The following is a 12,972-nucleotide window of genomic DNA, read 5'->3' as shown; positions in this document are numbered from 1 at the left end:
AAACACTTAGAATCTAAGATTAAGTATTTAGAACCCAACATTGCTGGCAATAGTTGAGTGATGATGTATCTGGAAGATAACAAGACTTTAAGAGTTTGGTAGCAAAGTTAATCCGTAAAGTAAAACTGTAGATTCTGCTTCTAGAATATTTAAGGAATGAGGTAATGTAAGGAAAAAGAATCTGGGATGGGGTCACAAACACAGAAAAATGCAGAATTATCCATCGATGAGTTTAGATAATTGTTATGAGCAAACACTGCCCAAGACAAATAACTGGACCAATCGGATTATTGATCAGCCACATACCATTTTAGTTATTGTTCCAATGACTGATTGGTGCGTTCCGTCTGACCATTACCGTCTCACCATTACTGCGGATAAAAAGAAGAAAACGATAATTCAGTACCTAAGCTCTGACAAAAGCTTCCCGGAGCTTTGAAATAAATTGAGTTCCTCCATCAGAAAGTACGTGGACAGGAACATGGTGAATAAAAATGGAAGTTAAATCTTTAGCAGAACTTAACTGCAACAGTGGTACAAAGTGATTCATCTTGCTAGAGTGATCTACCACTACACAAATCACAGTGTATTCCTTGAAGTAAGTAATTTAACAATAGAATCCATAAATAAATGGGTCCAGGGTTTTGTGGGTAACTGTAGCTGCCCAAAAGGGAGTGTTTTCGGATTTTTGTTTCATGCAGAGAGCTCAGAAGTAACAATCTTTTGCATTTCTTGAACGATAGAGTGACCAAATAGACCTGGAAAGTACAGTGATGGTATTGAAGATTCCAGAATTGCATGGAAATTTGAAATTGTGCATCTATGATAGAACAGCCTGCTTAAGATTTTACTCTACACGAGTTTGGTCTTGGTTTTGTTGAATTTGGAGAGACAATTCTTGAGTTAAGGCATTAATGATCTGTGACTTAGGAAGAATCCTCTCAAGGTTCAGTGTCATCATGAAAAACGCTTTGGGAGAAAGGTTCATCTTTAAGGTTCTTGGATCCTGGTATGTAGTTGATTCGGGAGAAGAATAAAGACCATTTTGCCTGACATCCTTGTCCTGACAGCTTAGTTTCTTGGCTGTTTCAATATATTCCTGATTTCTATTGTAGCTGTAAACAGGAATGATGTGAAATGCTCCTCATAACCAGAAACATCTTTCTCAAAGGCACATTAAATAGCGAATGTTTCACGACTACCGATGTCATAATTTCAGATGAAGAAAATTTTCAGGAGAAAAAGGTCCAGGGGTGTAATTTTTTTATCATTATTATTAGCGACGGTTAAATTTTTATCAAAGACCTGTGTTATAAAAGGAAGAGGGGGTACTTATTCTTAACAAGTATCAAGTATCTAATTATCAATGCAGAGGTACAACCCTCATCTTTTTAGTACACAAAAAAATAATTCTGCAAACGAAGGCGATGTGGTTGGTCTAATAAATAATCTCTTGTAATTGGCTTCAAGAAATTTTTTAAGAGATCTGAATTCTGGACCTGAAAGTACATAAACCTTGTTCTTGAGGGTCAAGGTTCCATAAATTAAATCAATAAGCCAATCATACTGTACAACCTTTTTGGTGGTGATACCTAACAGATATCCTGCATCTACATCAGATAATTATTATATTGTGTAGGTAAACACTCTAAAATATGAAAGCTATGCAAGCTGGAAAGGCGCATAATGTGTATGACAATTGGCGCCTCATTTAATAATAGATCCCAAAAGCCCATAAATAACCAGGTTATTATTAAGAAGTCAGAAATAACCCGGTATCACATTAAGGGCCTGATTCTGCGTTGGATGCAGTTGAGTATTATTTTTCTACTGCGCATGTATCGAAGTCTCACTGCGCATATATTCAGAGTCCGTGCGCACAGACTCTCAGTAGCGATAAAGATCTCACATATGTCTTGAAAATGTAATGGGCATTCTGGGGCAGGGACTGGGAGATGGCTATGTGGATGTATGGAGATGGTCCGTCTTATGGGCGTATGATGGGAGTGTCGCTGAAGTGGAACTCAGCCGCATGATCGTTCACATTGGATGCTATACTCTGATGGACAAACTGCCCTTGGTGTAACTTTCAATGGCGCGACCGATGGTCTGAAGATGCACCAAGCATGATTGCAGCACCTGAAGACACTCAAAAAGAGTGTCTCAGTCGCTGTACACCAAGTAAGGGCTTGTATTTGAATAAGAAGTGCAACAGGAAAAAAACGCAAACGAGAACGCTACTACGTCTGACTCAGAATCAGGCTCTAAAAGAGGAGTGAATGTGAATACCACAACATAAGCTATCATTTGATGGATTCTAGAATGTATCATGGCCAAACTAGACAACTATTATATCCTTAGATCTTAAACCCAAAGGCACAGGCACGGTGATTGGCATTATAATGTCACAGCTTTATTTACTAAATATATAAATGAATGGGGGGTCAAGAGAGCACTGCAACTCTCAACTCTAGACATAAATAAAATTAACAAATGGGTGTCAGACACAACCTGAGATGCAAAGCCCCCCTTAACTGGCTTACTACTGCTGAGCCCAGCCTCAAGGAAGATGCCCCCTTAAGGGCAGAGACAACTAGCCCTGCAAAAGTGAATGTGCCAATGAGCAGCAATGCTTTCCCGACATAGGGCCGTATTCAATTTGGAGCGAAAAGTCAGTTTCAGTGATACTTTTTCGCCAATGAAGTCATTTTCACCAATTTCATTTATCCCCATATTCAATTTCAGCGTCTTTTCGCCGGTGCAATAATGCGATGCAATGTAATAGGTGAAAAAGTTTCGCCTATGAATACCCGTCAGAAAAAAGTGCAGAATTGTGATTTTAGGTTTCAATGTTGCGGGAACCACCCTGTTACCTTTGGACACCCCCCCTGACACTAACTGCATCAAAAAATGAAAAAAAATACACAAAGGACACCCCAAAAAAGCGCTTTGAAAAAATGGGCGAAAAAATTCAAAGTGGAGGTACAACTTCAAAAACTACCAAGATAGCCTTTGGGGGGTCTGGAAGTACGGAGGAGGGTTTTTTTTAATTACAGATGCTTGCTGAAGGTGAGTTTTTTGGTGCACTTTAAAGCTTTTTTTTAGTGATTTAGAACTAGGTTTGCACCCATTTTCATGTACCCCAAAATTGATGGGACTACTTAATTTCCCCCAAAAAGTAGCAAAATGCTCTTCTTCACCACTTGCTCAATGACGCTAAATAGTGCCTATTGAGACCATTTAAAAAGCCCAAATACCTTTAGCAGGGCTAATCGGGGGTACCCATAGTGAACCCCCATGTCAAAGCATCTTTAGGGGAGTGTCAGGCTGATTTCCCCAAAACTGTCAGAACTTTTCGCCGATTTCCAATTTCACACATTTGCAACTGAATACGGGGATACCCGGGGATGCGGGCGATACTTTTTCGCTGGCAAAACCCGCGATGACGGTGAAAAGTCCGGCAACGGACTTTTCGCTCCAGATTGCATATGGGCCATAGCCAGGTTCTACCGGATCTGCAGCCCACACTCAAAAGACCCTACAACGCCACTACCAAAGAGGAAAACAACCTACCCAAGAAACATACAAGATGCACTCTGAGTGGCCTATAATGATGGGCATCTTTGAAACAAAGAAGGGAAGGATGAACAATGTTGAAGTAAGAAATTACTCAATAAAGCATATAAGCTTCATCTGAACCAGGACAATAACCAGCAACATTTTCACACCAGATCATCTGAAACCCAGCGAGCCAAGATCTCCGCCAAGCAGGCTATATCTGATCCCCAACCTTGTTCATTATCCATTAAATGAACTATAATCTACCCATAAATCCCCTACAGCATCTATCCATTGAAATTAAATCTAACAGGCCATCACAGGGTAAAACCATGAACTCCAAGTCACCCAACACGGCGGCTGCTCATTTAAGTGAAGGCCCTTCTAGCTAAAAGATAATGCCCATCCAGTATATATATATACAGAACAAACTGTGGCCCCTGTATGTACAGGGTAAGCTCTGTAAACAAAGTCAGCCCTGAAGTGAAGATAAGCATAACAAGTACAAAACAGGCAGAAAGATAACAACAAATAACAAACACATCACAAACGAAGGGGGGGAAGTGGCAACAACACAAGGAACAAATCCCAAAGATGTATTTGTTTATTATTTATTACCAGTTATTTATATAGTGCACACATATTCCTCAGCACTTTACAGATAATATCTTACCATTCACATCAGTCCCTGCCCCAGTGGAGCTTACAAACTATATTCCCTATCACATGCGCACACACCTACACACTATGGCCAATTTTTGTGGGGAGCCAATTAACCTACCAGTATATATTTTTGGAGTGTGGGAGGAAACCGGAGTACCCGGAAGAAACCCACGCAAGCACAGGGAGAATATACAAACTCCACACAACTAGAAAAAGCACAGTCCAATTCGAAAAGTAAAGGGGGCTATCCACTAGGTGACCTGAAAGACTGAATGTCTAGCGTTCAGACATTCAGGTCGCCGAGGTGCGGTGCCAGCACTGAACGGCGTTCACTGAAAGTCATTCAGTGAAGTAGCCCGACCTCCTATCTCTGAACATGCCGAACCTGATGTGCGTAGTCAGGTTGACAGGCATGTTCAGTAGATAGTTGGGGACGGCAAGGACCCAGCGTGGGTCCGGGTAATAGATATGCCCCTTTACTCTTGAAGGAGGTACCAATTCGGGAGAAAACATATTCCTTGCTGGTCAAAGTCCTTTCATCTACCAATAAAGAACTCCAACATTACAACAAAATGGAATATTTGCCAATAAATAAGGACATCCTGGAAAACCCCCCAGCTATTCCTCCCATAATATACTTTATCAAGTGATTGGGAGAGGGGATCACACACCAATCCGCCATTGATACATCACCCTTCGGCCCACCATGACAATCCTAGTACCAACCCCAGGATACAAACAGAATATATGATACATTCATTTATGCAAAACGGCCGGCAACTAGGTCAATTCAAAAATAGTGCCATTGAGATTAAATGTCCATGCACCAAGCGAACACAGCCTAATAATACAGACCACCAAATCAATCCACATTCTAGTTCCTGAGAGAATTGGGGGCTTGATGATCAAGTACTGTAAGTCAGAATACATATAGAAATCCAAAATAGGAGGCAAGTCGTGTATGTTGGGCTGTAACTAGCCACATAAAAAATTATCTCCACATCACAAAAATGCACTGCCTTATGTCCACAAGAAAAAATGGTTGTCCATGTAATACATCACAGCACTAGTAATATTGATAAACAACAATACAATGTAATTTACTACTAGACTTAAAACTTTGGGCCTGCTTCAGCAAGGATCGCTATTGCGATTGCGGTAGCAATCGCGCACGCAGTTCTGCTGCGAAAGTATGCTAAGAATTGCATTGCGAAACACTTTCACTGACAACATGTAGACGCCCACTTCCCCTCTCGCACATCCGTAATACCTTGCAATCCAGTCAAAACATCGGTAACATCGAAGTACATCGGAGCCACTCACACATTTAAGGCAGGTCTGACCCTACATCTAAATTGCAATGAGAGCTCAAGCTGCATATGCCATTGCAGTGAATAATTTATGCACGCCCCTGCAACGGCATTCAAGCGCAATGGCACGCCTGCTTCGACCAGCCCCCGTCACCACCCCCAAACAGTGCTTCCTGTAAATCACTCTGCAATTGGTCTGCGTAGTCACTGTGATCGCAGTGGTGCCTTTGTGTACGTGCACTGCGATGCATGCGCAACAATCAGCCATCTGCGTTCGCTTTAGCAGTTGCGATCCTTGGTGAATCAGGGCCTTTTATCACAATGTTAGTGAGAGAAAGCTTATTAAATGATGGAACGTGATGTTATGTAGCAAACCCTAATGGAAGCAAAATTCAGGAGAGGGAATTTAAATACTACTACAGGTTGAGTCGCCCATATCCAATATTCCGAAATACAGAATATTTCTAGCATGACTGGGATAGTGAAACCTTTGCTTTTTGATGGTTCAATGTACACAAACTTCGTTTAATGCACAAAATTATTACATATAAAGTATAAAATGACCTATACGCTGTATGTATAAGGTGTATATGAAATATAAGTGAATTTCATGTATGTACACAAACTTTGTTTGAGCCACAAATTATTGAAAATACTGTATAAAATTACCTTCAGGCTGTGTGTATAAGGTGTATATAACACATAAATGCATTCTGTGTTTATATTTGGGCCCTATTCTTAAGATATTTCGATATAGAATGCAAATATTTCAAAATACAGAATATTCCGATATCCAAAATACCCCTGGTCCCAAGCATTTTGGGTATGGGAGACTCAACCTGTATAATCTAAAATAATTTCCTATTAATTAAATGCAAATTACTGGAATACACCAACCACATAGCCTGTGTTCATAACCTCAGAGGTTTCATTATCTTATAGATTAAAGATGTGTCTTCAAGCACCTAGGGGTAAATTTATTAAGCTGAGAGTTTGGGAGAGTTTGCAAACTCTGGAGAGTTTGGCCATTTTTTCCCACTCTCAAATTTACTAATGTAAAACTCGGGAGAGAGACCTCCTTTGCTACGGGAAAATACTGGAGAGTTAGCAAACTCTCTTCAATTCACCATCAGCAAAACTCGAGAGCCTTTTCACTGGTGAAGATAGGATTCTGGAATTTACCAAGCAGAGAGTCTCTAAACTCTCATGAGATGGGAAAACTCTCCTGTAAAAACTCGTTAGTAAAATACACCAGCCTGTGATCTGAGAGTTTGGCAGAACATACACAGATCACTGTGATCCATGTATGTTTCTGCCTGTAAATATAGAAAATAAATGTAAATATCAGAAAAAAAATGATAGGGTCCCCCCCCCCCAAAGCTTAACCAGCCCCATGCTTGCCAGCCTGCCCTGGTTTCTAAGATTACGGGGAACAAAATGTGTAGGGTTCCCCCGTAATTTAGAAACCAACACTAGGCTGCAGGGACAGTCCTATTTTAAATGTAGGGGGGAAAAAATTGCGTAAGGTCCCCCCTATATTTAAAACCAGCACCAGACCCAAAACGGCCAAACTGTAATGCCACAGCCCAGAGACCCTTTCACCGGGGCTCCGGGTCCAAAGCATTAGCAGCGCAAGCCGGTCAGGCCAAGCCGGGGATCTCAGGGGAGCTGGGGACCCCCCAAAAAATGGGTCCTCCCTCTCCCTTAACCCCAGGCTTGGTCTGAAGCCTGGGGCTCTTCCCCGCACCCCTGGAGCGTTGGGTACGGGGGTAATTAAGTGGGGATATTTAAATAAACTACAGTGGAACTACAAGTGCCAGCAGACAGGCGACAACTGTACCCCCACTGTAAAAATAAATAGTTAAATAAACAAAACACACACACCGTGCAAAGTATAACTTTATTACACACACCTACCCATTCACACATACTTACCTATACCAGATGTGTCTGTCCCTTGTCCAGTAGAATCCGTGTTGACTGGCCCTGAAAAAAAGATTTCATACTCACCTGTATCCTGGCGCTGGTCTCCGCAGTAATCCATGGCCTTTGTAAAACAAAAAAACGAATTTACCGCACCACGCACCGGGTATTGCCAAACTTTGCTTTCGTCAAAGAATGCTCCTTTTGCAGCAATTACAGCATTGCAGACTTTTGGCATTCTAGCTGTTAATTTATTGAGGTAATCTGAAGAAATTTCACCCCACGCTTCCGGAAGCACCTCCCACAAGTTGGATTGGCTTGATGGGCACTTCTTGCGTACCATAAGGTCAAGCTGCTTCCACAACAGCTCAATGGGGTTGAGATCTGGTGACTGCGCTGGCCATTCCATTAAAGACAGAATACCAGCTGCCTGCTTCTTCCCTAAATAGTTCTTGCATAATTTGGAGGTGTGCTTTGGGTCATTGTCCTGTTGGAGGAGGAAATTGGCTCCAATCAAGCGCTGTCCACAGGGTATGGCATGGTGTTGCAAAATGGAGTGATAGCCTTCCTTATTCCCTTTTATCTTGTACAAATCTCTCCACCATGCTTGACAGATGGTGTCAGGCACTCTTCCAGCATCTTTTCACTTGTTCTGCTTCTCACAAATGTTCTTCTGTGTGATCCAAACACCTCAAACTTCGATTCGTCTGTCCATAACACTTTTTTCTATTCTTCCTCTGTCCAATGTCTGTGTTCTTTTGCCCATATTAATTTTTTCTTTTTATTGGCTAGTCTCAGATATGGCTTTTTCTTTGCCAATCTGCCTAGAGGGCCAGCATCCCGGAGTCACCTTTTCAATGTAGACGTGGACACTGGCGTTTTGCGAGTACCATTTAATGAAGCTGCCAGTTGAGAACTTGTGAGGCGTCTATTTCTCAAACTAAAGACTCTAATGTACTCGTCTTCTTGCACAGTTGTGCACCGGGGCCTTCCACTTCTCTTTCTACTCTGGTTAGAGCCTGTTTGTGCTGTTCTCTGAAGGGAGTAGTACACACCGTTGTAGGAAATGTTCAGTTTTTTGCCAATTTCTCACATGGAATAGCCTTCATTTCTAAGAACAAGAATAGACTGTTAAGTTTCCCATGAAAGTTCTCTTTTTCTGGCCATTTAGAGAGTATAATCGAACCCACAAACGTGATGCTCCAGATGCTCAACTAGCTCAAAGGAAGGCCAGTTTTATAGCTTCTCTAACAAGCAAACCCATTTTCAGGTGTGCTAAAATAATTGCACAAGGGTTTTCTAATCATCCATTAGTCTTCTAACGCGCTTAGCAAACACAACATACCATTAGAACACTGGAGTGATGGTTGCTGGAAATGGGCCTCTATACACCTATGTAGATATTCCTTTAAAAACCAGACATTTGCAGCTAGTATAGTCATTTACCACATTAACAATGGATAGAGTGTATTTCTAATTAATTTAATGTTATCTTCATTGAAAAAAAACAGTGCTTTTCTTTCAAAAATAAGGACATTTCTAAGTGACCCCAAACTTTTGAACGGTAATGTATATCGCATGGTTGCACAATGTTGTTCCATTGGTCGCCTCGTCAGCCGGGAAACACATCGTTGTGATGTGTACCCGGCCTAAGATGGCTGCCATACATGCAATGGAAGCCTCGGCAGTGAGTAATGTATTTACTGTATTTGTACACTCACCACTTGATAATCAATTGTTGCATCATAAATGCACTCAGAGTGCATCCCCAGGAAAGAGGAAGTAACTGACTCAACTCAGGCAACTTATCTAAACTATCATCCAACCCCTAAGTGATCCTATAGGCTGAATCCTACAACCAGCACCTGTCAATCAAACATTCACTAGAAATACTTATCCTGAATAAACCAAACCGTTAGTCTTCTACAAAATGTTGTTACATCTACTACTTTACGTAGTTGTCTCCCATCTAGAGCATAAAACCGTTATCTACAGGAAAAAAATAGCATCTTCAAACATTAACAAAGAGTAAGGAGTCTATTTACTAAGCCTTAGATGGAGATAAAGTAAACGGAGAAAATCCCAACCAATCAGCTCCTAACTGTTATTTTTCAAACACAGCCTGTGAAATGGCAGTTAGGAGCTGATTGGTTGGGCCAGATTCAGACCTGGAAGCTAAGCCGCGAACACACGCTATGGGCGATTGACGCCCGTCTGCGCATGCATCACAGTGCGCGAACCAGTCACTGCGTTCTGGAATCGTGCGCTTGTAGCACAAAGACTGACCGCTACTTTGAGTGTCAGATAATGCCGTTTGTGGGTCGTAACTGCGAAGGTGCTTGTGAACAGGGGGGTGGTGCTGCGAACGCAGGCGTGTCTGGGCGTGAAAACGGAGTTTTATGGGTGTGCATAATTAGCATGGCAGCGTCATTGTATGTTACTTGGTTGTATTTCAGCCTGCAGTGATCGTGGTGGGGTAGGGTCTACCTCAAGCGCTGCGTGCTGCTCCGATGGCTCTCGATGGGTCTGATTAATCATACACTTCCTGGAGATGACGTGTGCTAAAAAGAAAAGTGGGCGTCTTTATACCGGCGTGCACTCACTGTGCCGTTACTCTCTAAGACATAGAGGGCGTCCTTGCACCAGACAGTGCGATCGCAGAATTTGCATTCCCGGCCCCTTTTGGTAGCGAGAGAGCGCAGCTTAGCGTCCAGGTCTGAATCGACCCCTTTATCTCCACTCACTTTATCTCCATCTAAGGCTTAGTAAATAGACCCCAAGTAACAAAACTGCCGGAATCGCTATGATTTACCGCCGGACCCATGCTGATTTGCATTTTTTAGAAAAAGTTATTATCTGTGATTAAATATTTATCTTCCAGTAGGATCCTGAGACAAAACGCCAGCCCATGCATTGGAAAACACCATCATCATCAAGAATAAAGAAAGCACGTTAAAGCAAATCCTAATTCAAAGCCATGGTAATTGTTTTCTTTTATATCAAGGGTGTTATTTTGGAAGACTGAGTACCAGAAAGCTCAACAGTGACTCAACATTACTACAAAAATGTTCTAGCAACTTTGCTGTAAAGAATCAGAAGAAAGAGGCCAGAGGTGTGGAAACATGGTTTCATCCTCCATCAGGACAAGGCACCAGCCCACACAGCTCTCTCTGTGAAGCAGTTTTTGGTATAGAAACAGATTGCAGTGCTAGAACACCCCCCCATACTCGCCAGACCTAGCACCGTGTGACGTCTTTCTTTTCCCTAAAGTCAAATCTGTACTCAAGGGAACCTGTTTTGCATCAGTTATGGAAAACGACTACAGCACAGCTTCGATCAATGGAAAATAAGAATGCAGCGGTGTGTGGATGCAGAAGAGGAATACATACTGTAAAAGGGGAATGGAGTTAAAATGTACTTAATATAATTAAACATAAATTATAGCATCAGTCTCGTTATTTAATAGTCACACCTTGTATTCTGCACATATATTTGTGAATGCTATGGTGAGTATAAGGGGACATGTACATAAGATTTAGTGACTTTTAATATAGAAACTTTAACAAATTGTATGGCTAATTTGTTTATGTTCAAGAAAGGAAAGGAGCAATAAAGCGTTGGCCGATGGAAAGATTGTTCTGTAACACTAAACTGTTATCACAATTTAAACAGACAATCTGTACTGTGGTTACATTACATGTGGGATATAACACACCCAAATAAATAAATATACAGTAGTACCAGCTTACCCAGTTGTCCCAAAACTGAACCTTTTCCTCTTCGCAATCTTTCTTTTCTTTCTGGGCTGTTCATTTTTTTCCCTTTTGTTTTCTTTCTGGATTTTTCTGTTAAAAAAAAAACAAAATAAAAACAAAGTTTGTTTGTTTGTTTGTTTAGTAAAATAAATGATAATATATATATATACATGTCATCTGTTGACGTGGTTAATTTCGACATGCTGCATGTTGACATTATGACTATGTCGACAAAATATACTGACCCCTACAAGATGTATTAGGTGGAATGAACATAGCAATGCAGGAAAGACAGAGACATGTACAGTAGCTTTGAAGTTGAAAATATAATAGCAAATAAGATGAAGACGACAACCACGAGAGATGAGAGCAAGAGACATAAATACAACTTCCAAAATTCAAACGGGAAAAGATGAACACTTAAGATTTGGATAAACAGATAGTCTATATACTGTACACACAAAGCTACAAGCATTGTAAAACACCTCGTATACTTCAATGATAATGTAAGAGTTAAACATGCATCCTCAAAGTCAATGATATGAGCTTTGATACTGAGTGGCTGCAGAGTTGAACACAAGTTGGCTGCAATGCATGCACAAAACTAAGGGCCTGATTCAGAGTTGTGAATAGAGAAAGATAGAGCAGGCAACTGTGCATCTTGGTAAAGCCATGCTGCACTGCAGGGGGGAGGGGGGGGTTTGATCTAAAAGAAAGATTTAGATTTGGGAGGGGTGTGTCCAAACTGACAAGTGAGCTACATGCAGAAGCAGCCAGTATTTACCCTGCATGCAGAAAAAATGTATGTATTTCTACCCCTTGCATTGCAACATGGTTTGTCCAGGCAAACAGTTACTTGCTATTTCTTACTCCCAACACTGAAACAGGCCCTAAGAGCGGATATTCACCTGTACACAGCTCTGTGACCAGTCTGCCCCTATCATATGCTTGGTTAAATAATGGTAATGTCATCATTATCAGTGTGCACCTGCCAGCCCCATCCTTGGTGCAAATGATCAATATGTGAAAAGGCGTAGTTACACGTAAGCTCCTGACTGGCTGTCTGGCTATTAACTAGCTGGTTAGCCTGATTTTAACTCATTGCATGCAGAAAAGCATCTCTCAAACCTTGAAATGGATGGGTCAGAGCAGTACAAGACCAAACCACATCCGTTCATGCAAGCTAAGAACAGGAAAATGAGGCTACAATTGCCAAAGGGTCACCAAAACTGTACAGTTGAAGTTGGGAAAACATTACCTGGTCAGACAGATCTTGTTTTGTGCTGTGACATGAAGATTGTAGAGTAAGATTAGAATGTCAACAACATGAATCCAATGATCTTTTCTGCTTGTGACAACGTATCTGTTGGTGGTGGTGTTTTCTTGGCATAAGCTTCTTAATACCAACGGAGCATCATTTAAATGCTACAGACCATATGAGTATTGTTGCTGACCACGCGCATCCCTCTATGACCACAGTCTAACCATCTTCTAATGGATACTTCCAGCAGCATAACACGCCATGTTCCAAAGCATATGTCACCTCAGACTGGTTCCACAAACATGTCAATGAGTTCACAGTATTTTAATAATCTCCTTAGTCACCAGCAGGTATATTTACTAATGGACAATTTTGGATGATGTTTGGTCGATTTTGTATTTCAGGGTCTACATCATACATTTACTATCATGATTTTTGATATAGCTTTTTTAAACAAAGTCAAAAATCATCTGTCAGTAAATGTTTGATTTAGGGGTATATT

General features: G+C 41.2%; 1 protein-coding gene across 1 annotated transcript in view; it reads right to left on the bottom strand.

Moving 5' to 3' along the window:
- Positions 1-12,972, bottom strand: part of JADE2 (jade family PHD finger 2) — a 490,240-nt gene that overhangs the window by 11,459 nt on the left and 465,809 nt on the right. The window contains exon 11 of the mRNA XM_088451347.1: positions 11,204-11,299. Within this exon, the coding sequence (XP_088307473.1) occupies positions 11,204-11,299 (96 nt within the window). The remainder of the gene's footprint in view (positions 1-11,203; positions 11,300-12,972) is intronic.

This window comes from Taudactylus pleione, unplaced genomic scaffold, assembly GCF_031769625.1.
Source record: "Taudactylus pleione unplaced genomic scaffold, aTauple2 ptg000025l, whole genome shotgun sequence".
Classification (NCBI taxonomy): domain Eukaryota; kingdom Metazoa; phylum Chordata; class Amphibia; order Anura; family Myobatrachidae; genus Taudactylus; species Taudactylus pleione.
Note: the sequence above shows the minus strand (reverse complement) of the source record. Positions and strands in the feature narration are given on the sequence as shown.